Source organism: Oncorhynchus mykiss, chromosome 7 (genome assembly GCF_057628025.1).
Source record: "Oncorhynchus mykiss isolate SJ-2025 chromosome 7, ASM5762802v1, whole genome shotgun sequence".
Lineage (NCBI taxonomy): Eukaryota > Metazoa > Chordata > Actinopteri > Salmoniformes > Salmonidae > Oncorhynchus > Oncorhynchus mykiss.
In genome coordinates, this window is record NC_143028.1 from 82,582,342 (window position 1) to 82,610,279 (window position 27,938).

The following is a 27,938-nucleotide window of genomic DNA, read 5'->3' on the forward strand; positions in this document are numbered from 1 at the left end:
TAGTTATTGTTCAGTATCTCACCTGTGATCTCTCCCTCAACAGGAAGTTACATAGTTATTGTTCAGAATCTCACCTGTGATCTCTCCCTCAACAGGAAGTTACATAGTTATTGTTCAGAATCTCACCTGTGATCTCTCCCTTGCGGAAGGCGAAAGGAATGACCATGTCGAAGGGCCGGAAACCTGTTCCGTTCATACGGTTGGCTGGGTTATAGGACCCATCTGTGACCTGGAGGGGAGAGGGAAACAAGGGGGGGGTGGAGACAAAAGGTGAGAAGAAAAAGGGATGGGGAGGGTGATGATCATTAAAAACGTGACCGATATGTCTTTGGTAGGAGATCTGTCAAAACAGGAGGAGTGACTATCTCCACTGTATTTCTACCATCTACAATCTCATTCTGCCTGAGTCGTCCTGTAGTAACAGCCGAGGTAAGAGAAAATCAGGTAGGCAGGCAGGGATTCAGATACAAGCAATCAGGGCAGACTGGTTCCGTTTGGTGCCTCTTGCAGGAGTACAGGGGTGCATGGAGTAAAGGAAGGAGGGATGGAGAGAGAGATAACAGATACCTGGAAAAGCAGAAGCTCTCAGAACTCCTGGGAAGAGCGAGGAAGAGAAACCCAAATACCTGTAACCGTGGTAATATATAGTAGATGAGCAGGGACGAGAAGAGGATGAGTAGAGGAGAGAAGATGCATTTTGACGCTAGACATTGCCAGATACAGCTTTTGATATACGCTCGATAGACGGGCCTAGGGCACGGTTCCGTCTGGTGGCCGTCCTGATGGACGGGCCTAGGGCACGGTTCCGTCTGGTGGCCGTCCTGATGGACGGGCCTAGGGCACGGTTCCGTCTGGTGGCCGTCCTGATGGACGGGCCTAGGGCACGGTTCCGTCTGGTGGCCGTCCTGATGGACGGGCCTAGGGCACGGTTCCGTCTGGTGGCCGTCCTGATGGACGGGCCTAGGGCACGGTTCCGTCTGGTGGCCGTCCTGATGGACGGGCCTAGGGCACGGTTCCGTCTGGTGGCCGTCCTGATGGACGGGCCTAGGGCACGGTTCCGTCTGGTGGCCGTCCTGATGGACGGGCCTAGGGCACGGTTCCGTCTGGTGGCCGTCCTGATGGACGGGCCTAGGGCACGGTTCCGTCTGGTGGCCGTCCTGATGGACGGGCCTAGGGCACGGTTCCGTCTGGTGGCCGTCCTGATGGACGGGCCTAGGGCACGGTTCCGTCTGGTGGCCGTCCTGATGGACGGGCCTAGGGCACGGTTCCGTCTGGTGGCCGTCCTGATGGACGGGCCTAGGGCACGGTTCCGTCTGGTGGCCGTCCTGATGGACGGGCCTAGGGCACGGTTCCGTCTGGTGGCCGTCCTGATGGACGGGCCTAGGGCACGGTTCCGTCTGGTGGCCGTCCTGATGGACGGGCCTAGGGCACGGTTCCGTCTGGTGGCCGTCCTGATGGACGGGCCTAGGGCACGGTTCCGTCTGGTGGCCGTCCTGATGGACGGGCCTAGGGCACGGTTCCGTCTGGTGGCCGTCCTGATGGACGGGCCTAGGGCACGGTTCCGTCTGGTGGCCGTCCTGATCGACGGGCCTAGGGCACGGTTCCGTCTGGTGGCCGTCCTGATGGACGGGCCTAGGGCACGGTTCCGTCTGGTGACTGACCTGCCTATACACGATGAAAGATGAGTGTTTGTGTTCTCGGAAGAACACCAACTAAAAATGGCTTGGTTCCAAAATACTGAACCTTAGTAGTCAAGGAATATGTGTGATCCCACACATTCCTATTGTGGTAGGAACAGGAGAGAGGCGTCCCGTGTTTCCACTGTAATGGGTCTGGCATGGTGCCACGGTTGGGGGGCGCTGACTGACAACGAGGGCAGGATGGAGACAAGATAACGCAAATGGGACACCCGTTTCTCCAGTGTACGATCAGAGAGCGGTAGAATATTAGCCCAAAGAAACAGTCATCAGCCATTACACATGAACAGCAATTTCCTATTAATATGATGAGAGAGAATATGGAGTCATTCAGTGACATTTATGAAGTTGGGGAGGGAGAGAAGGACACCATGAGAGAGGGAGGGTCAGAGGGAGGGAGGCATGGAGGGAGAGAAGGACATGGTGAGAGAGGGTGATCATTCAGTGTCAGGGATCAGAGATAATTCAGAGGCGCAGGGACAGCCAGAGGGAGGAAGGGAGGCATGGAGGGAGGGTCAGAGGGAGGCATGGAGGGAGGGAGGGTCCGAGGGAGGCATGGAGGAATCTCCTTGAGGTGCAGTTCAGGCTGGGTGTGACAGAAGGATGGATAGAGGTGTTTCTCTACTCTGTTCCCAGGGCTGGAAGGAAGGAAGGAAGGGGGATAGAGTTGTTTCTCTACTCTGTACCCAGGACTGGAAGGAAGGAAGGAAGGAAGGAAGGGGGATAGAGTTGTTTCTCTACTCTGTACCCAGGACTGGAAGGAAGGAAGGAAGGAAGGAAGGGAGATGGATAGAGTTGTTTCTCTACTCTGTACCCAGGGCTGGAAGGAAGGAAGGAAGGAAGGAAGGAAGGAAGGAAGGGAGATGGATAGAGTTGTTTCTCTACTCTGTACCCAGGGCTGGAAGGAAGGAAGGAAGGAAGGAAGGAAGGAAGGGAGATGGATAGAGGCGTTTCTCTACTCTGTACCCAGGGCTGGAATCCGGCGGCTCCAGGAGCAGCTGACTGCTGATTGGCTGACTGTTGCTGCATCATTGGATCCTCATCAGTCGCCTGGGGAATCACAACCATGTCAGGTTTCACACAATCTAAAAAAGACATGATCTTTAGATCACCATCACAACTGAAACAGGATCCAAAATGTCTGCACAGGATCAGACAAAGATACAGGGATGCATTTTCATAACATATTAGAGCATCATTCCACGACCCTGCATCCCCCCCGGCAGCATCCTTCCACGACCCTGCATCCCCCCCGGCAGCATCCTTACACTACCCTGCATCCCCCCCGGCAGCATCATTACACGACCCTGCATCCCCCCCGGCAGCATCATTACACTACCCTGCACCCCCCCGGCAGCATCCTTCCACGACCCTGCATCCCCCCCGGCAGCATCATTACACTACCCTGCATCCCCCCCCCCCCCCAACAATCGAGTACCACCACCCCCAACAGTACAGTTCCACCACCCCCAACAGTACAGTTCCACCACCCTGCATCCCCCCCCAACAGTATAGTTCCACCACCCTGCATCCCCCCCCAACAGTATAGTTCCACCACCCTGCATCCCCCCCCAACAGTATAGTTCCACCACCCTGCATCCCCCCCCCCCCCCCCAACAGTATAGTTCCACCACCCTGCATCCCCCCCCCCCCCCCAACAGTATAGTTCCACCACCCTGCATCTCACCATGACTTTGAAGGGGCTCTTGGGGACGTTCTCCCCTCCAAATCGTACGTATATGACATAGTTCCCGGGGGTCGGGGCGGTGTAGAAGATATCGAATGTTCCGTCCTCGTTCTGGATGACGTCAGCCTCCACCTCGGTCCCATCCGGCGTCACCACGATACATGTCACCTTCCCCTTCCCAGCTGCCTTAGCGTTCACCACAAAGCCCACTTCTTCCCCGACCGCGATGATGGGGGCGATGCCAGGACCTGGTAGGAATAAACAGATAGAAAGACAAGTCTGGAGCAGAAAGCAAAACTGAAAAGCTCAGATGAACATCAGGCTGTTGTAATTGTGGAGAGATGCGTGTAGGATGTTATTCTAATGTACGTTGCACCCATTTGATTCTGTGTATCTATGTGGCAGCAGCAAAACCGTTTGTCCACGATACATCTCCCCCCCCGGGATAAGAAAGTATATCCTAACAGTGTGTAACGACACATTGGCTCAACACCGGTGCTAGGACTACAGACAGACCAATGTGTTTCCACCTTTGAGCCCAAAGAGGTCTGTAGTTAACATCGTTTCCTCTCCGCCAAAAACTAGCGAATAAAAAAAAATGTACATTTGCGGTGCTCCGTGATTGGATGAGCTTGAGGTCCAGAATGCAGGTCATATGTCGGACACCCATGACAACAGTATATTCCAAAGCACACGACGACTCGCTCACCTGTGACGGTGCATTTACTGGCGTCTCCCGAGGACGTGGCTCTGACCCGGTAAGGCGAGGCAGGGATCTCATCTCCTCCGTACTTGATCACGATGGTGTACCGCCCCACCTTGTCGGGTACGTACGACACCAGATAGGTCCCGTCACGGTTGTCCTGGATACCAACCCTCTTCGGCTTCCCATCTTGGTCCTGAGAAAAACAATGTTTCAGACCTATTATACACATGATCCTGCTTAAACAAATCAAATGTATTTATAAAGCCCTTCTTACGTCGGCTGATGTCTCAAAATGCTGTACAGAAAACCAGCCTAAAACCCCAAACAGCAAGCAATGCAGGTGTAGAAGCACGGTGGCTAGGAAAAACTCCCTAAACTCCTTAACCCACCCAGTAATTAATTTGTCATCTTAATATTAAGCTCACTAGCAACTATTTTACAATCAAGATGTTTGATATGGCGTATATATGAAGCGCACAATTGGCCATGTCAAGTGTATAGGATGGCAAGCTACAACTTTAATGAGGACATTATTTACTGTTACTACTATACTTCCTGTTAGTTTACTACATGACTACTGGCAGGGAGTACTATACTTCCTGTTAGTTTACTACATGACTACCGGCAGCGAGTTCTATACTTCCTGTTAGTTTACTACATGACTACCGGCAGGGAGTACTATACTTCCTGTTAGTTTACTACATGACTACCGGCAGGGAGTTCTATACTTCCTGTTAGTTTACTACATGACTACCGGCAGCGAGTTCTATACTTCCTGTTAGTTTACTACATGACTACCGGCAGTGAGTTCTATACTTCCTGTTAGTTTACTACATGACTACCGGCAGCGAGTTCTATACTTCCTGTTAGTTTACTACATGACTACCGGCAGCGAGTTCTATACTTCCTGTTAGTTTACTACATGACTACTATTATATTTAGTGTTAGCAATCTAGCTAATGTGTTTTGAGTTCTCACTTCCTCGTGTGGTCAATTAGCCCCCAAAATAACCCACAAATAACCCACATCAATATCTTGAATCATTCATTCTTGGAATGATATTTAAAAAAAAGAGACATCACAGTCGTGTATTAGTCGAAAGCAAATAACTTGTTTTTGTTTTGCGCGACGCCGCAGAAAGGAATTGGTTCGACCAAAACAATCTGGTGGCACCAACTGGGGGAAAAAAAGTTTGTGTCACTGGTTGAACTGAGGAAAATGTTTGTCTGGAGCCCTGGCATGGGGTGTGTTGTTTAATCTGCTGTTGAGTAATGTGTTCTTCTGCCAATTGGCTGGGGAAAAATCATGTGATAGGGTGTTATGCAGAACAATCTGTTGGTAGGACAAGGACAATGCAGGCCTGAGAACATAGAAGTCAGTGATTCATTCTTATTAGGTTAAATGAGGCAACACAGATGTAATTAAAATGAAAGTGAATTTAAAAAAAATAGCTCACTTATTATTAAAATAACAAAATATTTTTAGTCAAATTGACTAAGACTAAATATATATAGTAATGTATTTGTCCCAAAAGTACAAGTAGCAGCTGATTATTATGTGAATAGGGCATAGGGCTGTAGGATGAAGTGGTGTTTCCACATAGATACAATATAGTTTGTTACCTGTGGAGGTAACCACTGCATTAGACTCCATTCCATGAACAAAATGGCTTCATTTCAGTCCTCTTCCTTCCTACCTATGCTGTAAGTGTGAACGTGGTAATAATGTTCATTGTTTAAAAAAAAAAAAAAAAACTGAATGAGATCAAGGACAGATTTGCCGTTGTCTTCGTGGGATGAGTCATCCAACGCAGTGGTCCCTCACAACTACACAGCTCATAAAAATAAAGGGGACACTAAAATAACACATCCTAGATCTGAATGAATGAAATATTCTTATTAAATACTTTTTTCTTTACATAGTTGAATGTGCTGACAACAAAATCACAAAAATGATCAATGGAAATCAAATTTATCAACCCACGGAGGTCTGGATTTGGAGTCACACTCAAAATTAAAGTGGAAAACCACACTACAGGCTGATCCAACTTTGATGTAATGTCCTTAAAACAAGTCACAATGAGGCTCAGTAGTGTGTGTGGCCTCCACGTGCCTGTATGACCTCCCTACAAACGCCTGGGCATGCTCCTGATGAGGTGGCGGATGGTCTCCTGAGGGATCTCCTCCCAGACCTGGACTAAAGCATCCGCCAACTCCTGGACAGTCTGTGGTGCAACATGGCGTTGGTGGATGGAGCGAGACATGATGTCCCAGATGTGCTCAATTGGATTCAGGTCTGGGGAACGGGCGGGCCAGTCCATAGCATCAATGCCTTCCTCTTGCAGGAACTGCTGACACACTCCAGCCACATGAGGTTTAGCATTGTCTTGCATTAGGAGGAACCCAGGGCCAACCGTACCAGCATATGGTCTCACAAGGGGTCTGAGGATCTCATCTCAGTACCTAATGGCAGTCACGCTACCTCTGGCGAGCACATGGAGGGCTGTGCGGCCCCCCAAAGAAATGCCACCCCACACCATAACTGACCCACTGCCAAACCGGTCATGCTGGAGGATGTTGCAGGCAGCAGAACGTTCTCCACGGCATCTCCAGACTCTGTCACGTTTGTCATGTGCTCAGTGTGAACCTGCTTTCATCTGTGAAGAGCACAGGGCGCCAGTGGCGAATTTGCCAATCTTGGTGTTCTCTGGCAAATGCCAAACGTCCTGCACGGTGTTGGGCTGTAAGCACAACCCCCACCTGCGGACGTCGGGTCCTCATACCACCCTCATGGAGTCTGCTCAAACGGTCAGAAACAGACACTTGCACATTTGTGGCCTGCTGGAGGTCATTTTGCAGGGCTCTGGCAGTGCTCCTCCTGCTCCTCCTTGCACAAAGGCGGAGGTAGCGGTCCTGCTGATGGGTTGTTGCCCTCCTACGGCCTCCTCCACGTCTCCTGATGTACTGGCCTGTCTTCTGGTAGCGCCTCCATGCTCTGGACACTACGCTGACAGACACAGCAAACCTTCTTGCCACAGCTCGCATTGATGTGCCATCCTGGATGAGCTGCACTACCTGAGCCACTTGTATGGGTTGTAGACTCCGTCTCATGCTACCACTAGACTGAAAGCACCGCCAGCATTCAAAAGTGACCAAAACATCAGCCAGGAAGCATAGGAACTGAGAAGTGGTCTGGTCACCACCTGCAGAACCACTCCTTTATTGGGGGTGTCTTGCTAAATGCCTATAATTTCCACCTGTTGTCTATTCCATTTGCACAACAGCATGTGAAATGTATTGTCAATCAGTGTTGCTTCCTAAGTGGACAGTTTGATTTCACAGAAGTGTGATTGACTTGGAGTTACATTGTGTTGTTTAAGTGTTCCCTTTATTTTTTTGAGCAGTGTACATTGTGTGTGAAAAGACAACACTTCTTCCTACAGCCCCGTTCAGTACGAACATACAGGAAACTAGAACGGGAGAGAAGACCAAGAGGATGTTGGTGTTTTAGGCATTACTCTTTAAAGACACTGACGTTACTACACATTCACATAGTAATAAGCTACATGTATTATTACTAAGTACCTTCCTTCCTTGGTTCCTACTTCCTTCTCGTGTTTAAGACTAAATTGTTCCTACATATTTAGTGTTTATTTACCAGGCTGTAAAATGGAGGGTTACCGGGACCATCCATAGAGCAGTGCTACTGACCGTCTACGGTTACCGGGACCATCCATAGAGCAGTGCTACTGACCGTCTACGGTTACCGGGACCATCCATAGAGCAGTGCTACTGACCGTCTACGGTTACCTGGCAACAGAAAGTCCCACCTCAAACCTCAGTGGACCCTTGGGGAGGGTTGGTAGACAGAAAAGTTTGGTTTGGCCGGTGATCCATTCAAAGGAGCACAACACCAAGAGAGATGTTGATTTCTCTACCGTCAACGGGACAATCAATGTAACCGCCGCCTGGCTGTCCCCCCCCCCCCCCCGACCACCACCTAGACACTAGCCGTCTGGCTGTTCGCCGCCCCCCCCCCCCCCCCCACCTAGACACTAGCCGTCTGGCTGTTCGCCCCCCCCCCCCACTAGCCGTTATAGTTTTCTCGAAAGTCCAGCCTGATTCGAGAACCACAATACAACCCTCAGTTGAACTCACTGTGATCTGGACGGATAGTTGTCCCTCTCCTGCGTCCTTGGCATCGATAGTGAACTCCACTGGAAAGCTGGCTGGCACTCCGGTGGTTAGACCTGGACCACTAGCCACCACCTTGCTGGCATCATGGGTAGGCAGCACTCGCAGCTTGAAGGGGCTGGACAAGGAAGTAAACGATAATAAAACTGGAGGAATCTAGAAGGGTGTCACAGGTAGGGTCTAGAATTAAGGTGGAAACATTTAACGGGGGATCGGTAACTTTCATTTAAAAAATACCTACATTGAAAAACGGTTCTGTCCGGTGACTGACCTGCCTATACTGATAGAACCGTGCCTGACTGTCCGATGACTGACCCGTCTACTGACAGAACCATGACTGACCTGTCTATACTGATAGAACCGTGCCTGACTGTCCGGTGACTGACCTGCCTATACTGATAGAACCGTGCCTGACTGTCCGATGACTGACCTGTCTACTGACAGAACCATGACTGACCTGTCTATACTGATAGAACCGTGCCCGACTGTCCGGTGACTGACCTGTCTATACTGATAGAAGCGTGCCTGACTGTCCGATGACTGACCTGCCTATACACGATGAAAGATGCGTTTGTGTTTTCGGAAGAACAGCAACTAAAAATCGGTCTCCTTTCGAACATACTGAACCTTAGTAGTCGAGGAATATTACTCAGAAGTTTTAGGATTATTTTTAAGAAAAAATTAAGTTTAAAATGTTAACTGCCCATTTGATTTTGCTTGAGTTGAATTAGACATTTCACAGGGAAAACTCTGGGATCACAGCAGAGGTTTATCTGCTGTAATACCTGTGGCTAAAGAATTAACAGACAACCATCGCAAAAACACACTGTACTCGATGTAACCGAGATCAGTGAGTTTACCTGCGTGTGATCTCCTCGTCAGCGTACTTGACCACTACAGAGTAGGGTCCCTCCACTGAAGGGGTGTAGGCTACAGTGTGTGTTCCATCTCCGTTGTTCGTCACCTCCACCGGCTCAGCCACACCTGAGAACACACACACACCTGACATCAGGACAGGACCGACCCTTAGTCGTACCGGAAATGGAAAATATTAGTATTGAACACAATAAAGTTGTATTGAATAACATAAAATAAATACAAAAGTATGTGGACACCCGTTCAAATGAGTTGATTCGGATATTTTAGCCTCAACCATTGCTGACAGGTGTGAAACAAAAGAACATTGGGAATAGTAAGGCCTAAACATGGCACTGTCATAGGATGTCACCTTTCCAAACACCACAAGGCCACACAAGCTCACAGAACGGGACGGGCCAGTGTTGAAGAGTGTAGTGGGATTAAAATCGCTACCGCGTTCCAAACTGCCTGTGGAAGCAACGTCAGCAGGAGAGCTGTTCGCCGGGAGCGTCATGGCTGACGCAGCCGCACACAAGCCTAAGATCACCATGCGCAACGCCAAGCGTCGGCTGGACGGTTGTAAAGCTCAACGCCATTAGACTCTGGAGCAGTGGAAACGCGTTCTCTGGAGTGATGAATCATGTGTCGCCATTTGGCAGTTCGACGGCCGAATCTGGGTTTGGCGGGTGGCAGGAGAACACGACCTCACCGAATGAGTGCCAACTACAGTTCGGTGGCGGAAGAATAATGGTCTCTTAAAGCTACATTATACATTGACATTCTAGACGATTCTGTACTTCCAACTTTGTGGCAACAGTTTGGGGAAGACCCTTTCCAGTTTCAGCATGACAATACCTCCAAGCACAAAGCGAAGCCCATACAGAAATTGTTTGCAGAGATCTGTATCGATGTGGAAGAACCAAACCTGACCTCAATCCCACAAATTGGCACACCAACAGCAAGCCAGACCTAACCGCTCAAAATCAGTGCCCGACCTGCAGCAATGTTCCAACATCTAGTGGAAAGCCTTCCCAGAAGAGTGGAGGCTGTTATAGCAGCAATGTTCCAACATCTAGTGGAAAGCCTTCCCAGAAGAGTGGAGGCTGTTATAGCAGCAATGTTCCATCATCTAGTGGAAAGCCTTCCCAGAAGAGTAGAGGCTGTTATAGCAGCAATGTTCCTACATCTAGTGGAAAGCCTTCCCAGAAGAGTGGAGGCTGTTATAGCAGCAATGTTCCAACATCTAGTGGAAAGCCTTCCCAGAAGAGTGGAGGCTGTTATAGCAGCAATGTTCCAACATCTAGTGGAAAGCCTTCCCAGAAGAGTGGAGGCTGTTATAGCAGCAATGTTCAATCATCTAGTGGAAAGCCTTCCTAGAAGAGTGGAGGCTGTTGTAGCAGCTAAGGGGGACCAACTCCATGTTAATGCCCATGATTTTACAATGAGATGTTCGACAAGCAGGTGTCCACGTACGTTTCGCAGATGTAAATGAGAACTTGTTCTCAACTGGCCTACCTGGTTAAATAACGGTGAAATACAAGTGTACTGTAAGTATTCACACCCCTGAGTCCGACTTTATAAGATAGAAAAAGGTGTAGAATTGCTGGAAATTAGCTTTTAAAACAGCAGAACAATTCTCTGCCGCGTGCAAATGTGTTGCTGTCGACGCCACAAGTCTTTCTGGGTAAAGTTGCTGTAGTCGCCACAAGTCTTTCTGGGTAAAGTTGCTGTAGTCGCCACAAGTCTTTCTGGGTAAAGTTGCTGTAGTCGCCACAAGTCTTTCTGGGTAAAGTTGCTGTAGTCGCCACAAGTCTTTCTGGGTAAAGTTTCTGTAGTCGCCACAAGTCTTTCTGGGTAAATTCCCCGTCAACGCCTGTTCCCTGTCATCTCTTACAACTAACAGAAATAAAACTAATCCAGTCTGACATTTGGGGTGCTGTGACAGCCACAGAGAGGGGCCACCACACACACTGAATCAAACCCTCACCTTTCGATGCTGTGACAGCCACAGAGAGAGGGGCCACCACACACACTGAATCAAACCTCACCTTTCGGTGCTGTGACAGCCACAGAGAGAGGGGTCACCACACACTGAATCAAACCTCACCTTTCGGTGCTGTGACAGCCACAGAGAGAGGGGCCACCACACACACTGAATCAAACCTCACCTTTCGGCGCTGTGACGGCTACAGACAGCGGAGCCACCCCGGCCTTGCTGCAGTCCACAGTAAAGGATTGTGGGATATTGGCGCGGACCCCTGAGCTCACGCCGGGTCCTGAGATCTTCACCTTGCTGGGGTCAACCATGTCCTTCACTGGTACCTTGAATGGACTGCCTGATGGACAGAGAGAGAGAGTTAGATACACTGACAGCTGGCCTTGGAATTAACCTTAATTTAACCAGGCAAGTCAGTTAAGAACAAATTCTTATTTTCAATGACGGCCTAGGAACAGTGGGTTAACTGCCTTGTTCAGGGTCAGAACGACAGATTTGTACCTTGTCAGCTCGGGGATTTGAACGCCCTAACCACTAGGCTACCCTGCCGCCCCTACGCCCTAACCACTAGGCTACCCTGCCGCCCCTACGCCCTAACCACTAGGCTACCCTGCCGCCCCTACGCCCTAACCACTAGGCTACCCTGCCGCCCCTACGCCCTAACCACTAGGCTACCCTGCCGCCCCTACGCCCTAACCACTAGGCTACCCTGCCGCCCCTACGCCCTAACCACTAGGCTACCCTGCCGCCCCTACGCCCTAACCACTAGGCTACCCTGCCGCCCCTACGCCCTAACCACTAGGCTACCCTGCCGCCCATACGCCCTAACCACTAGGCTACCCTGCCGCCCCTACGCTCTAACCACTAGGCTACCCTGCCGCCCCTACGCTCTAACCACTAGGTTACCTGCCACCCCTACACTAACCACTAGGCTACCTATCACCCTGTTATTTGAGTCAGCCATGCAGTGCTAGGACAACAACCACATGTTGACCCAGGGGGGAGGCATTAGGGAAACCCTGTAGTAGAGTCTAGTTACCTGGGATGTGTTTTCCTCCATACGTGATGTTAACGTCATACAGGCCTGGGACGAATGGGATGTACTCTACGTTACAGCTGCCGTCCTTATTGTCTTTACAGGACATCTTCGACTCAGATGGGCCCTCGACTGTGATGCCCAGGCCTCCGATACCTGCCCCTCTGGGAAAAACACACAGGATTAGAGCAGACTACTGTATTAATGGTGCAGGTCAGACAGGATTAGAGCAGACTACTGTATTAATGGTAGTCAGACAGGATTAGAGCAGACTACTGTATTAATGGTACAGGTCAGACAAGATTAGAGCAGACTACTGTATTAATGGTGCAGGTCAGACAGGATTAGAGCAGACTACTGTATTAAATGGTGCAGGTCAGACAGGATTAGAGCAGACTACTGTATTAATGGTAGACAGACAGGATTAGAGCAGACTACTGTATTAAATGGTGCAGGTCAGACAGGATTAGAGCAGACTACTGTCTTAACGGTAGACATCAACAGGACTGTTGTGGGGCAGGACGAGAGCCTCAAGCTTTTCAGTGTCCACATCACTAAGGAGCTATCATGGTCCACACACATACTAACACAGTTGTAAAGAGAGCAACAAAGGTTCTTCCCCCTCAGTAGACTGAACAGATTTGGCATGGGTCCTCAGATCCACAAAAGGTTCTACAGCTGCACCATCGAGAGCATCCTGACCGGTTGCATCATGGCCTGGTATGGCAACAGCTCGACCCCCGAACACAAGTCACTACAGAGGGTAGTGCGAACGGCCCAGTACATCACTGGGGCCAAGCTTCCTGCCATCCAGGACCTCTATACTAGGCGGCGTCAGAGGAAGGCCCTAATTTTTTTTGTCCAAGACCCCAGTCATAGTCTGTTCTCACTGCTACCGCACGGCAAGCAGAACTGATGCATCAAGTCCGGAAACTACACACTGAACAGCTTCTATCCCCAAGCTATAGGACTACTAATATAGTTGAACTCTATTGACTCATCACATACGTTGCGGTTTATTATCTATCCTGTTGCCTAGTCACATGTACATATCCACCTCATTTACCTCATACCCCCAACACATCCACTCCGTACCGGTACCCTGTGTATACAGCCACGTTGTCATGGCTACCGGTACCCTGTGTATACAGCCACGTTGTCATGGCTACCGTACCGGTACCCTGTGTATGCAGCCATGTTGTCGTTAATCGTTGTGTATTTATTCCTTGTGTCATTTAAAAATGTAATCTCTGCATTGTTGGAAAGGGTTTGTAAGTGAGCATTCCAATGTTAGTATACACCTGTTATTTACGAAGAATGTGACAAACGTGATTTAAGACCGGGTTGAACCAAACTACTGAACTAATACGCAAGTCAAGTTTCCCCTGTTGATCAGTGCCGTCATACCTGGGTTCATTAAACACCAAACAGGAGAAAAGGTTTAAAAAAGACGATGAATGAACATCGCTCCCTCCATCATGTCTTAAGACATGAACGTGTGTGTGTACCTACCTGGTGATGATGGAGAAGTTGTTGGGGGCCTCTGTGATGGCCTCCTGGAGCCCGGGGCCCTTAGCCAGAACCCTGGTAGGATCACAGCCCTCCTCTACCCCCACCTGGAAGGGACTCTTCGGGACCGGAGACTCATCGTACAGCACCTCCACAGCATGGACTCCTAGGAGATCAGAGAGATGTCATCCATTTGGACAACCAACCACAAAAATCTATTCATAACCCTTTTTACGTCAACAGGCAGACGTTTCTTTACCGTTTTCAAAGGGCGTGTACTCAATGCCATAGGTCCCGTCCGCCTTGTCAGTGACCATACAGTCAGTCATGGCACCAGAGGGATTTCTGACCTGGGCTTTGATGTGGTCACCTCCCTTCTTAGTCAGAGACCTGGCATCTACTGTGAACTCCGTAGTAGCTTCCCGGAACAATGCTGGAGAGAAATTAAATCAAATCAAATAAATAGTTAATTTTGGTCGACTCATTTCCAAGTCATGTTGAGCTTTTGTTGAATTTGTCCCCCCCCCCCCCCCCCCCACAAAAAAAAAAAACCTGCTCTCCATCCAGGGGTGCTACTCCACAGCTGGCCCAGTGCTTTTCAACATCTGGTGTATTTGTGTGGGGGTTGTCAACTTGGCATCCCCACCAGCCTCACCAACTGCCCCTTTGAACTCTAATAGGGCTTTCATTGAGGCAGCAGTGGTGACGTGATGTTCCTTATGTCACTGCTCTGAGGTGAGGTAATGGTTTTATAGACTTCACTGTTCAACCGTTAGAGCGTTAGAGCGTTATTCAGAAGCCCGAGACGCTTCTAGAAACGCTCCCATTTCTTCTTGACAAAGCAATGTTCGCCACTACACAAAAGGGCTCCTGGTGTCATGTTAACCCGGCAAACTAACAGCAGTTGTGGTCGATCAGAATGAAGATGAGTCACTTTCAGTTGGAGTAGGTTGTACCCAGAGGGACAATAAAGTGGATCCTCTCCTACAGTTACCCAGGTTAAAGACAAGCGACACGCTACAATACACTGGGTTTCATGAGTTTGCTTCTCAGTGCCACTCACAAAATATATATATATATTTTTTTATGTCAACAGTTGTCACAAAGTGCTTTATAGAAAAGTGCGTTATACACCACAAAGAGCAACAGAGTGTCTGTAAATAAACTCTACCTTGTCCCTCCACTCCGGGGCCAAACACCTGGATTCTGGATGTGTCCACTGCAGGGTCGACCATCACCTTGGCAGGGAACCCGGGCGTCGCCTTGCCTCCGTACTTCAGTAGCAGGGTGTACATCCCAGCGGTCAGGGGCACGTAGGTCACTGTGTAGGTGCCATCTTTGTTGTCGATCACCTGAATGAATTAATAATTTAAAAAATGAAAAAACTATTGAAGGGGATTTGTACCTGTAAGCACATTAGTTAGCTTACAACTAAGCTTTTCTATGAGATTGATATGCAGGACTTCTAAGAAAAATGGACTACTTCAAGAGTCAACAACAAACAGGTTAATAACGCTAGAGTAAGTAGGGTTCCTACCATCACATGAACAGTTCAATTAAGCAATTTATATTTCTCTAAATATTTAATATTCCAATTGGTTAAGATCACCACTCTCCCATGGTACACACCTCAGTCTTCGCCTTATTGTTGCCAGAGTCAGAGGCAGCGTCCAGGGTGAGTTGACCCGGTCCAGCCCTGGAACAGTCCACATTCACCACACTGACCTCTCCCACCTTGGCCCTCTTCAGCCCCGAGCCAGATGCCACCACCTGACAGAATGACATTTAGGAGTTATTTCGTCATTTAGCAGGCACCCTTATCCAGAGGGAGTTGACTACAATAAGGGCTTTCAACATCAGTACTCATATTGGTTTTTACTTGTAATGAATGATAAAATCAGTCTTCCTAAACATCAGTACAATCGAAACAGTACTAGCAAGAAAAATAAATATGATAAAAACGAGTTCAACAGTATAGTGTTATAAGTCCCAGGATGGTGATTGCTATCCGGCGTGAAGGAGGGATGTGTGAGTACACACTTAATTTGGAAAGTATTCAGACCACTTGACTGTTTCCACATTTTTTGTTAGGTTACAGCCTTAGTCCAAAATGGATTACATCTTTTCTTCCCCCTCAAATTAATCTACACATGATACCCCCCATAATGACTTCACAATGCCCCATAACAGCAAAGTGAAAACAGGTTTAGGCATTTTTTTTTTTGAAGAAACAGAAACCCCTAATTTACATAAGTATTCAGACCTTTTGCTATGAGACTCGAAATTGAGCTCAGGTGCATCCTGTTTCCATTGGTCATCCTTGAGATGTTTCTACTACTGGATCTGAGTTCACCTGTGGTAAATTCAATTGATTGGACATGATTTGGAAAGGTACACATCTGTCTATATAAGGTCCCAGAGTTGACAGTACATGTCAGAGCAGAAACCAAGCCATTAGGTTGAAGGAGTTGTCTGTAGAGCTCCGAGACAGGATTGTGTCAAGGCACAGATCTGGGGAAGGGTACCAAAAATGTATGCAGCATTGAAGGTGCACCATAAGTGGCCTCCATCTTAACTGGAATAAGTTTGGAACCACCAAGACTCTTCTTAGAGCCCACTTGGAGTTTGCCAAAAGGCACCTAAAGGACTTTCAGACCATGAGATATAAGATTCTCTGGTCTGATGAAACCAAGATTGAACTCCTTGGCCTGAATACCAAGCTTCACGTCTAAAGGAAACCTGGCACCATCCCTACGGTGAACCATGGTGGTGGCAGCATCATGCTGTGGGGATGTTTTTCAATGGCAGGGACTAGACGACTATCCTTTTAAGTGTGCTCTCTCTAATTCTCTCTTTCTCTCTCTCGGAGGACCTGAGCCCTAGGACCATGCCCCAGGACTACCTGACATGATGACTCCTTGCTGTCCCCAGTCCACCTGGCCGTGCTGCTGCTCCAGTTTCAACTGTTCTGCCTTATTATTAATATTATTTGACCATGCTGGTCATTTATGAACATTTGAACATCTTGGCCATGCTCTGTTATAATCTCCACCCGGCACAGCCAGAAGAGGACTGGCCACCCCACATAGCCTGGTTCCTCTCTAGGTTTCTTCCTAGGTTTTGGCCTTTCTAGGGAGTTTTTCCTAGCCACCGTGTTTCTACACCTGCATTTCTTGCTGTTTGGGGTTTTAGGCTGGGTTTCTGTACAGCACTTTGAGATATCAGCTGATGTACGAAGGGCTATATAAATACACTTGATTTGATTTTGATTTGATTTAGTCAAGATAGAGGGAAAGATGAAACCTGAAAATAGCTGTGCAGCGACGCTCCCCATCCAACCTGACAGAGCTTGAGGATCTGGGGAGAAACTCCACAAATACATGTGCCAAGCTTGTAGCATCATACCCAAGAAGACTCGAGGCTGTAATCGCTGCCAAACGTGCTTCAGAGTAAAGGGTCTGAATATTTACGTAAATGTTATATTTCCTGTTTGTTTTTTTAATAGATGTGCAAACATTTCTAAAAACCTTAATTTACTTTGTCATTGGGGTATTGTGAGTAAATTGATGACGAAAAAAACGATTTAATCCATTTTAGAATAAGGCTATAATCTTAAAAAATAAATAGAAAAAGTACAGGGGTCTGAATTTCCCGTATATATTATGTGTTATTAAGCAGATGCTCTTATCAAAGTGACTCAGTCATGTGTGCACACCATTTTTACGTGTGGGTGGTCCCGGGATTTGAACTCACTACCCTGGCATTGCAAGCGCCAGGCTCCCTCCACCAACTGAGCTACAGCAAGTGCAGCGTTCCCGTATCTGCGCATGCATCCCTACCTTGGTGGGGTCAAAGGGACAGTTGACGTCAGAGTGGAAGGGGGATCCTGGGATATGGGTCTCCTCAAACAGGATGTTAACCAGGTACTCTCCTGGCTCCGTGGGAAGGTAGGACACGCTACATGTCCCGTCCCCGTTGTCAGAGCACTCGATCTTGGCTTCGGTGGGCCCCTCCACAGTCAGGCCCAGGCCACCGGTCCCTGCACCCTTAGTGTCGATGGTGAACTCAGCGGGATTACCCACCAAACCTCCCTTCAGACCTGGACCAAACGCCTTCACCTGGAGGGACAGACAAACCGTCAGTTTTAAATAGTCAATACAAACAGCCAGTTATCCGAACCGTCACTAAACAGAAGCAAAAATGCTTTTTAAAAAAATCAATCAATCATGAAATAATCCATTAGATTGGGGATCAATCACTCGCTGTACTAGCTGACATCCTGTAGAACCTACACATCCAAGTATATCTGACCAAATTATGAAAGACAGGCATTGTCATTTTGAATTCCATAAAGTGAGTGTGGAAAAAAATGATTGTCTATCAACAATGACACACCCCCAGGGTCTGACAACTTGGATGGAAAATGACTGAGTATAATAGTGCCACTCCCATCTGTCATCTTCAATTTCAGCCTACTGATAAGTATGTGCCCTCAGGCCTGCAGGGAAGGTAGTCATTCCACTACCTAAGAATAGTAAAGCCCCCTTTACTGGCCTCAAACAGCCAACCAACCAGCCTGTTACCAACGCTTAGTTTAAAAAAAAAAGTGTTTGACCTGATACAATGCTATTTTACAGTAAATAACTTACCAAACTTTCAGCATGCTTATAGTGGAGGGCATTCAACATGCATGGCACTTATCCAATCCATCACTTGTGTGAGAAATTGATAAGATTGTGGGAACTGTTTTGTTATACTTCAGTATGGCTTTTGAGATTATTGATCATAGTCTGCTGCTGGAAAAACGTATATGATATGGCTTCACACCCCCTTGCTATATTGTGGATAAAGAGTTAGATGTCAACAGAACAGAGGGGGTTCTTTAATGGAAGCCTATCCAACAAAATCCAGGTAGAATCAGGAATTCCCCAGGGAAGCTGTCTAGGCCCCGCTTTTTTCAAATCTTCATTAAGGAGTGCATGTATGTATGCAGGTGCTTCAACACCACACGTCACCTACTACAGCAACTGAAATTACTGCAACACTTAAAGACCTGCAGTTATTTCTTGCCACCCATTCAGAAACTAAGTTAGACCTAAATAGTTCAAAACTAAAAGCATTATATTTGGGACAAGTCATTCACTTAACCCTCAACACCAACTAAATCTCATAATGATTACAAAGAAATTGAGGAGACTAAAAGTGCTTGGAGTAACCCTGGATTGTAAACTGTCATGGTCAAAACATATTGATACTTCTCCCCATCTTAGCTACTGTTGTATGTCCATGATAAAGCGCTGCCCTGAACACCATCAACAAGGCAGGTCCTACAGGCCCTAGTTGTATCTCACCTGGACTACTGTTCAGTCGTGTGACACAAAGAGGGACTTGGGAGAATTACAATTGGTCCAGAACAGGGCAGAATGACTCAAATTATTAATATGAAGGTCAATCTCTCATAGCTCAAAGTAAAGGAGAGATTACATGTTTTAATTTGAATGAAGTTAATGTATTTACTTAACTCGTCAAGTCAGTTCGCCGTTGTAAGTCAATTTCTGCCTACCCCCGAGACCAAACCCAGACGACGCTGGGCCAATTGTGTGCCGCCCTATGGGACTCCCAATCACGGCCAGATGTGATACAGCCTGGATTTGAACCAATGACTGTTGCGACTGCTCCGCCACGACTTGTTTTTGTAAGTAGTGTTTACAATCTGAAGATACTGAGCTGTCTGTTTAAACTACTAGCACAGCTCAGACACCCATCCATACCCCACAAGACATGCCACCAGAGGTCTCTTCACAGTCCAAGTCCAGAACAGAATATGGGAGGCTCACAGTACCACAGAGCCATGACTACATGGAACTACTCCACATCAGGTAACTGATGAAAGCAGTCAAATTAGATAAAAAAAAAAGATAAAACACCTTATGGAACAGCGGGGACTGAAGAGACAGGGAAATACACACATATAGATTGTGTTGCAGTGGTGTAGTGGCCTGAGGACACAATGTATTGTGAAATCTGTTGTAAAATTCATTTTAATGTCTAGGAATGGTATTATAATGTATACAACTGCCTTAATTTTTGATGGACCCCAGGAAGAGTAGCTTGCTGCCTTAGCAGCAGTTAATGGGGATTCATAACATATACAAAGAAAACAATCACGAAACTACAAGGTAATTACATTGAGACATATGACAACTACAAAGTCATGACATTGTACGTCAGTGTACAAAATATGAAAATGAAACCTAACATAACTCAAACGGAAAGCATTTGCATTTCTGGCTGTACCTTGCTGGGGTCTGGAGGCAGTGTGGCCTCCACAGGGAAGGGGCTGCCTGGGATTGGGTGTCCATCGTAGTTCACCTCCACAGCATAGAGACCCTCCTCCTTGGGGATGTACTTCACCGTGCTGTTCTCGGGCCTCTTCCCAGACTGAGCCTCCAACACACAGGGGACAAGCTTACCGCTAGGGCTGCTGATCTTCACCTCCAGTTTACCCTGGCCTCCCGCTCCCTTGGTGCCCACCACAAACTCCTGGTCCTGCCCCACCTCTACTCCTGAACAAACAAGGAGAGGGGATATAGTTTAACATTTCAGCACACAGTCTTTCTAAAGACCAGTCCTAAAGAAACAAGCACCAAGACAATCTTACGAAGGCACACGGGTAACAATTTCCCCCCTCCACTAGTGGTAGGGAAGGGGGTTCATGGAAAGGGCTTTTCCTGAAATGGCAAACCGTTGTAGCACCATAGAGGCATGCTGCCTGCTGAACACCAGCTGGGAAGTTCTCAGCTGATCCAGTAGGAAGCTAGCATCCGCTAGGTCAAAGGTTAACACTACTTACTGCCATCCAGGTTGTTGACCTGGACCTTGGTGACATCCAGAGGAGCAGCCACTCCCACAGCAAAGGGACTCTTGGGGATGACATCTCCTCCGAACGTTATGATGATTACCATCTCTCCCTAAAGACAGAGCAACACAGAGAGCACGAGAGAGAGCAAGACAGACAGAGGCACAGAGACAGAGCGAGCGACAGAGGAGGCACACAGAGAGGGCGAGGGAGACAGAGCGAGAGCAAGACATACAGAGAGAGAGACAGAGGGAGGCACACAGAGACAGAGTGAGACAGAGAAACACCACGTTAATTGAGCCTTTACCTATACTAACGCTCACATATGAAGAATGTCTGGTAAAAAGAATACCTGTCCCTAGACAGGATGCTACACAGTACCACAGCAGAGCTCGGTCATTGCTCATCCATATACTCCTATGCCATTCCTTAATCCGTTAGGTAGTCGTTGTGGAATTTAGATTACTTGTTAGATATTACTGCAACGGTCGAAACTAGAAGCACAAGCATTTCGCTACACTCACATTAACATCTGCTAACCATGTGTATGTGACCAATGAAATGTGAATTGATTGGAGCATGAGTCATAATACCCATAAAACCTAGCAGTCAAACAGGGAAATGGTTCCAAATCGTTTTCCTCCATAGAGGATTTTAGAAACACTTAAAATAAGGGCTGTTTTGTGTCGACTTGCCCTGGTGTGACGTTTAGATCACCTTGTAAATCTCTATAGGACAAGGTGACTCAAATATATTAGCCTGTATTTACACGCAAAACACTAAAACGCAAATTAGGCTATTATAAAGAACTATAAATACCTTGGTGATTTGGTATTATCTTTAAATGGACAATTAAGTGAATTGTCTTGTGCAACTTTAACATGGACACAAGACCTTCAGCAAAGGTTTCAGCTAGAGACGACGTGCAGGAGCTTGCTGGGATTTGTAGTTTTGCGTGATGTCTATTTTGACGCTCATTAGCATTTTAGAATCAGAGTAAATATGGACAAACATATTGATGAGTCACATTGTCCTAGAGAGATTTACATGGTTATCAAATCACGCCAGGATAAACCTACACGAAACAGAGCCCTTATTTTAAGTGTTTCTAAAATCCCCTATGGGAAACATGAAGGGTGGAAAAATTATTGGAACCATTTCCCTGTTTGACAGCTAGGTTTTATGGGTATTATGACAGGTCCACTGTGGGGCTCTTATCTGGCTGGAAGAAACACTAAATAAGGGATAGCCATTTTAACATGCACAATAACGATGACAGAGATGGTTCAAATACTATTTGAAATAGTTTAGATAAGACTTCAGCGGTGTTTGATTGAGCTTGCCTGACTTAGCTGACCAACAGAACTCAAAATGGCAATCCAGACAGGCTAGATCAAACGCAAAGTTATGAAAGATGTTAAATACTATTGGAACCCATGTCTGGTGCTTTGACTCAACTGTTGTATTGGAGTATACTTGACGGTATGAGAGTAGTTACCTGTCGTATTGGAGTATACTTGACGGTATGAGAGTAGTTACCTGTTGTATTGGAGTATACTTGACGGTATGAGAGTAGTTACCTGTCGTATTGGAGTATACTTGACGGTATGAGAGTAGTTACCTGTCGTATTGGAGTATACTTGACGGTATGAGAGTAGTTACCTGTCGTATTGGAGTATACTTGACGGTATGAGAGTAGTTACCTGTCGTATTGGAGTATACTTGACGGTATGAGAGTAGTTACCTGTCGTATTGGAGTATACTTGACGGTATGAGAGTAGTTACCTGTCGTATTGGAGTATACTTGACGGTATGAGAGTAGTTACCTGTCGTATTGGAGTATACTTGACGGTATGAGAGTAGTTACCTACCTGTCGTATTGGAGTATACTTGACGGTATGAGAGTAGTTACCTACCTGTTGTATTGGAGTATACTTGACGGTATGAGAGTAGTTACCTGTTGTATTGGAGTATACTTGACGGTATGAGAGTAGTTACCTGTTGTATTGGAGTATACTTGACGGTATGAGAGTAGTTACCTGTTGTATTGGAGTATACTTGACGGTATGAGAGTAGTTACCTGTCGTATTGGAGTATACTTGACGGTATGAGAGTAGTTACCTGTCGTATTGGAGTATACTTGACGGTATGAGAGTAGTTACCTGTTGTATTGGAGTATACTTGACGGTATGAGAGTAGTTACCTGTTGTATTGGAGTATACTTGACGGTATGAGAGTAGTTACCTGTTGTATTGGAGTATACTTGACGGTATGAGAGTAGTTACCTGTTGTATTGGAGTATACTTGACGGTATGAGAGTAGTTACCTGTTGTATTGGAGTATACTTGACGGTATGAGAGTAGTTACCTGTTGTATTGGAGTATACTTGACGGTATGAGAGTAGTTACCTGTTGTATTGGAGTATACTTGACGGTATGAGAGTAGTTACCTGTTGTATTGGAGTATACTTGACGGTATGAGAGTAGTTACCTGTTGTATTGGAGTATACTTGACGGTATGAGAGTAGTTACCTGTCGTATTGGAGTATACTTGACGGTATGAGAGTAGTTACCTGTTGTATTGGAGTATACTTGACGGTATGAGAGTAGTTACCTGTTGTATTGGAGTATACTTGACGGTATGAGAGTAGTTACCTGTTGTATTGGAGTATACTTGACGGTATGAGAGTAGTTACCTGTTGTATTGGAGTATACTTGACGGTATGAGAGTAGTCGTAGTTGTCGATGATGTCAAAGTCTTGGACGGCGTCTCCCTTGCCGGTACCAGTGAACTGGACGTTCACGGGAGCCTTGCCTGCTCCTTTAGTGTGCACCGTGAAATGGGTCGGTTTGCCACACTCCACTCCTGAACGAGCCACTCCAGGACCCTCGGCCTTGACCTTGGTGGCGTCATGGGAAGGTTCCACTTTGACCCTGAACGGGCTGATGGGAATCTCCTACAAAAACAGAAAACTTTAACAAAACCTATTTTGCACAGGATGGGAACATTTACTCAGACATATCTTACATACGTAAAAACAAAACAAAACTTGCCATTAAAAAACACAAAGACAAGTGAACGGGCTATTACCCTCCACATTAAGGGCCCGTTTCCTGGACCCAGATTAAGCCTCTAGTCCAGGACTAAATTTAATCTGGGTCCTAAGAGTGCTGCCTTGCCCTAAAAAGCCACTGGGAACTGAGCGTAATAAAGTGCTGTGTGTTATCAGTCACCTACCTGGTCAGTGAAGAGGACCTTGATGGTGAGCCGTCCAGCTCCTGGAGGCATGTACTTCACAGTGATAGTGTCGTTGGCATTTGGGATGATATCGAAGTCCACGTCCTCCTCTTTATCACTGATTATATTGGCATCACACTTGATACCAACACTCACATCCCCTGAAACACACATATACACACACTGAGTGTCCCCTGGAACACATGGACAAAACATTACGAACACCTTCCTAATATTGAGTTGCAGCCACGTTTGCCCTCAGAAAAGCCTCAATTCGTCGGGGACATGGACTCTACAAAGTGTTGAAAGGAGTTCCACAGTGGAGCTGGACCAGTTGTGTCAAGTCGGCACGTGTGTGTGTGTGTGGGTTACCTTCCCCAGCCTCTGTGCAGTCCACAGTGAAGTGTGTGGGTTCATTGGCCTTCAGTCCAGTCCTCTCTATTCCTGGTCCGAAAACCTTCACCTTGTGAGGATGGCTGCCCTTCCCAACAGTCACCTGTACAACAACAACAGGACCTTGTTCAATTGTACCCAAGGTCCAATGGAAATTCCCCTTCTGCTTTACCCCTCCGGAAAGACACCCAGGTCGGAGCGCACAGAACCGTTTTAGTTTCAGAGAATTGACAGTAACAACATTTAGGACAATAACAGGAAACAGGAACAGGAAGCGTGCAAACTACAACAAAACAATGGAAAGTCACACCGTCCAAAAATAGTTTATATATACACGATTGCATCATCTATCTGAAGTCAGTGTCCTGGTTCAGCTAGGCTACGTGCGTTGCGCAGGTTCAGCTAGGCTACGTGCGTTGCGCAGGTTCAGCTAGGCTACGTGCGTTGCGCAGGTTCAGCTAGGCTACGTGCGTTGCGCAGGTTCAGCTAGGCTACGTGCGTTGCGCAGGTTCAGCTAGGCTACGTGCGTTGCGCAGGTTCAGCTAGGCTACGTGCGTTGCGCAGGTTCAGCTAGGCTACGTGCGTTGCGCAGGTTCAGCTAGGCTACGTGCGTTGCGCAGGGAGGGGTCAACTGCCGTGAAGCCAATACAAAAAAAAAAAAAACGACGGTTTTGGGTTCTGCCAGAACTCTGATTTGATCACGTCATTTCTTTACTTCAAAAATTGTTACAAAAGCCAAACAAACAAACTCATTAAAATCTGAATCTAATTTGATCTTAACTGACTTGCCTCGTTAAATAAAATTTATATATTCAATCTTGATCTGGGTAAGCACATGTGCAATATTCTTTCTTCCATTAGGCAACGTTGACAGTTAGACTCTTAGTAACTACAGCATAGCCTTCCTTGGTTAAATCGGATTAAACAATGGCTGACTTGGTGGGGAAGAAAGGCCCGTTTTCGTCCGTTTGACAGTTCAGTTTCAGGTCGAATGATTAAGGTGAACCGGCAGACCCAACCCAAGTCACCGGCAGAATATGAAGAAGGATTATCAGAGAAAAGGGATGGACAGACTACAAACCGTCGCCAACATTTACTAGCCTCCTGCGGAGTTTGCTACTCTGGGAAGAAAATGTGAACAAGGAAGCTCATTGAACTTGTAAAATGTAGCCTAAATTAAATCTCAGATGCGTCTTATTTGAAAAGAGGGCCTAAAGATTGACCTCAGTCTGTTAAACCTTGAGATTGATTTCCAAAAATGTACCAATCCCCTTGGCCAACTTCACAGGACTATAATACCCTTGTAGGTGTGATGGGATCATATGAAAATACCTTCAACCTAATAGACAAACAAGTTAAACGATCAGTTGGAATTCATTTTGGTATGAATGGACAGTAGTTGAAGTGGAAAGAAACGCTAACATGTTTGAAATGCTGTAATGATCAGTAACGTGTGACAGTAGTTGTAATAGATTCTGTGGTCCTTTCCTAACAATGTCTTCTAGAAATGTGGTTGATCCGGTTTAGGTGGGCTGCGGCCCCCGAGTCAAACAGACCGGCAGCATAGTGACTAGATACACCGAATCACAGATGGGTTGAGTTTCTTGAACGAGTAAATCAACATTGTTTTTTTTTGTCAAACGTCTCAGTGGATATAAAGACTACGGATATTAAACTCTTTGTAGGCAACAGACACGAATCTTGACGTGACAGACACTAATGAAGTATAAAAAGATAGACACAAATAACATAATGTCTTACGCGCTCACCAATGTATGTGTTTATATTGATTGGATTAAATAGTTACAGAAATTGAAAGTGTTTATTAACAAATAAACCAAATATATTGTAGTGTAAAAATATAGAAATATAGACAATCAAGTAATCACATGGCGTTTGATCATTGTAAGAAAATATTCCTTAAATTATTCATATTGGCCAATGTTCGTCAACTATATTACGCATCAGCTATACATCTGTGTTGTTACTGACCACAAAATGAACAGTATTCCTCAGTGTGTGTGGTTATCAGAATGAGAGGCTTCTTAAGGTTCATATTTTGTATTCTCCTGAGTGACATTGGTTAGATTAGCTTCAGGACTCTCCAAGGCGGTAATGGTTAGATTACAGTGTAGTGGTTAGGGTACCGTAAGTAGTATTCTCCTGAGTGACATTGGTTAGATATGCTTATTCTTATTACCCTCCAGAGAGGTTGTGTGTTGTTCAGGGACATTGTCCTGCGGTGGTCTTACCCTGAAGGGACTGTTGGGTACACTGACTCCTGCCCAGGTGATGGCGACTGTGTGTTTGACCGCGGCAACGGGCGTGTAGGAACAGGCGTAGACACCGTCTCCAGTCTTCTTCACCTTAACGTCGAGGGGACCGCCCTCGGCACTCTGTGGGTTAGAGACAACATAGTTACCACTAGTCTGTGTGTGTGTGTGTGTGTGTGTGTGTGCACATACGTGTGTAGGGTTGTCTTACCTGGGCAGAGATCTTCAGGGGGCCTGTCCCAGCATCCTTAGTGTTGACTGTGAATTCTGCCGGTTTGTTGATGACACAGCCACTCTTCTCCAGGCCTGGACCGTAGGCCTTCACCTGAAACAATCACTATCACATTTACAGATATGCTACTGGAGCAGCAGATACTAAGAGTAACACTACTGGTGTCCCCCAGGGCTCTGTACTAGGTCCTCAATGTCTCACTACTGGTGTCCCCCAGGGCTCTGTACTAGGTCCTCTATAATGTCTCACTACTGGTGTCCCCCAGGAGACAGGAAGAGTGACATCACTCACCAAGCTGGGGTTGATGTCCTGGTTGTCAGGGACGATGTAAGCCATGAAGGGACTATCCTCTATATCGTCGTCGTCACACATCACGTGGACAGCGTACTCCCCTGCCTCCGATGGCCAGTACTTCACATCACATGAACCATCGTTCTGGTCCTCACACTCTATTTTAGCCTGGGACGGGCCCTCGATGGCAAAGCCTGTTAGAGGGAGGGTAGAATGGCTTATCTCTAACAAAGACCAAATCAAATCTTATTGGTCACATACACATGGTTAGCAGATGTTAATGGTCACATGGTTAGCAGATGTTAATGGTCACATGGTTAGCAGATGTTAATGTGAGTGTAGCTAAATGCTTCTGCTTCTAGTTCCGAACAGTAATATCCAAGTAATCTAACAATTTCACAACTACCTTATAAACACACAAAAATAAAGGAATATGTACATATAAATATATGGATGAGCGATGTCCATGCGGCATAGGCAAGATGCAGTAGATGGTACAGAGTACAGTATATACATATGAGATGAGTAATGTAGGGAATGTAAACGCTGGATGTGATTCACTGAAAGCTTTGTTAATGATATTTGTTTGGGGGGGGGGGGGGGGGGGGGAGCTACAGAAAGCAGATATACAACATCTGGTTGATTTAAAAACTGTCAAAGAACAATGTCAACGCATTAACGGTAGGACCTACAGACCAAAAACACCGACACCGCCTTGATTCAAAAACCGTGTCTTCAACTTACCCAGAACTCCCACATCAGTGCCGATGGATTCCGCCACAAAGTCAGCCGATTTACCCACCATGCCTCCCTCCAGACCTGGCCCCCAGGCCCTGATCTTCTGAGGGCCCGCCTCCGGACCAACCCCCACCTCAAACGGACTGGGACAGAGACACAATAGTTAGACATATGTTCCAAAGAGTTTGGGGGGGGTAATAAAATACAACCCTACAGAGGGATTGGTGAAACCC

At 46.9% G+C, this 27,938-nt stretch overlaps 1 protein-coding gene across 2 annotated transcripts in view; it reads right to left on the minus strand.

Moving 5' to 3' along the window:
- Positions 1–27,938, minus strand: part of flnba (filamin B a) — a 97,856-nt gene that overhangs the window by 21,846 nt on the left and 48,072 nt on the right. For both annotated transcript variants that reach the window (XR_016497466.1, XM_036984305.2), the window contains exons 10-31: positions 27,712–27,848; positions 26,968–27,161; positions 26,656–26,769; positions 26,424–26,567; positions 24,151–24,274; positions 23,779–23,939; positions 23,237–23,497; positions 20,536–20,653; positions 19,980–20,248; positions 17,522–17,800; positions 15,312–15,452; positions 14,854–15,034; positions 13,942–14,115; positions 13,686–13,848; positions 12,177–12,337; positions 11,310–11,477; positions 9,144–9,267; positions 8,248–8,401; positions 4,094–4,283; positions 3,385–3,632; positions 2,664–2,747; positions 127–229 (exon numbers count right to left, since the gene is read on the minus strand). Coding sequence is in view for 1 of the 2 variants with exons in the window: in XM_036984305.2 (XP_036840200.2) it covers positions 127–229; positions 2,664–2,747; positions 3,385–3,632; positions 4,094–4,283; positions 8,248–8,401; positions 9,144–9,267; positions 11,310–11,477; positions 12,177–12,337; positions 13,686–13,848; positions 13,942–14,115; positions 14,854–15,034; positions 15,312–15,452; positions 17,522–17,800; positions 19,980–20,248; positions 20,536–20,653; positions 23,237–23,497; positions 23,779–23,939; positions 24,151–24,274; positions 26,424–26,567; positions 26,656–26,769; positions 26,968–27,161; positions 27,712–27,848 (3,692 nt within the window). In the remaining variant the exon portion in view is untranslated. The remainder of the gene's footprint in view (positions 1–126; positions 230–2,663; positions 2,748–3,384; positions 3,633–4,093; positions 4,284–8,247; positions 8,402–9,143; positions 9,268–11,309; positions 11,478–12,176; positions 12,338–13,685; positions 13,849–13,941; positions 14,116–14,853; positions 15,035–15,311; positions 15,453–17,521; positions 17,801–19,979; positions 20,249–20,535; positions 20,654–23,236; positions 23,498–23,778; positions 23,940–24,150; positions 24,275–26,423; positions 26,568–26,655; positions 26,770–26,967; positions 27,162–27,711; positions 27,849–27,938) is intronic.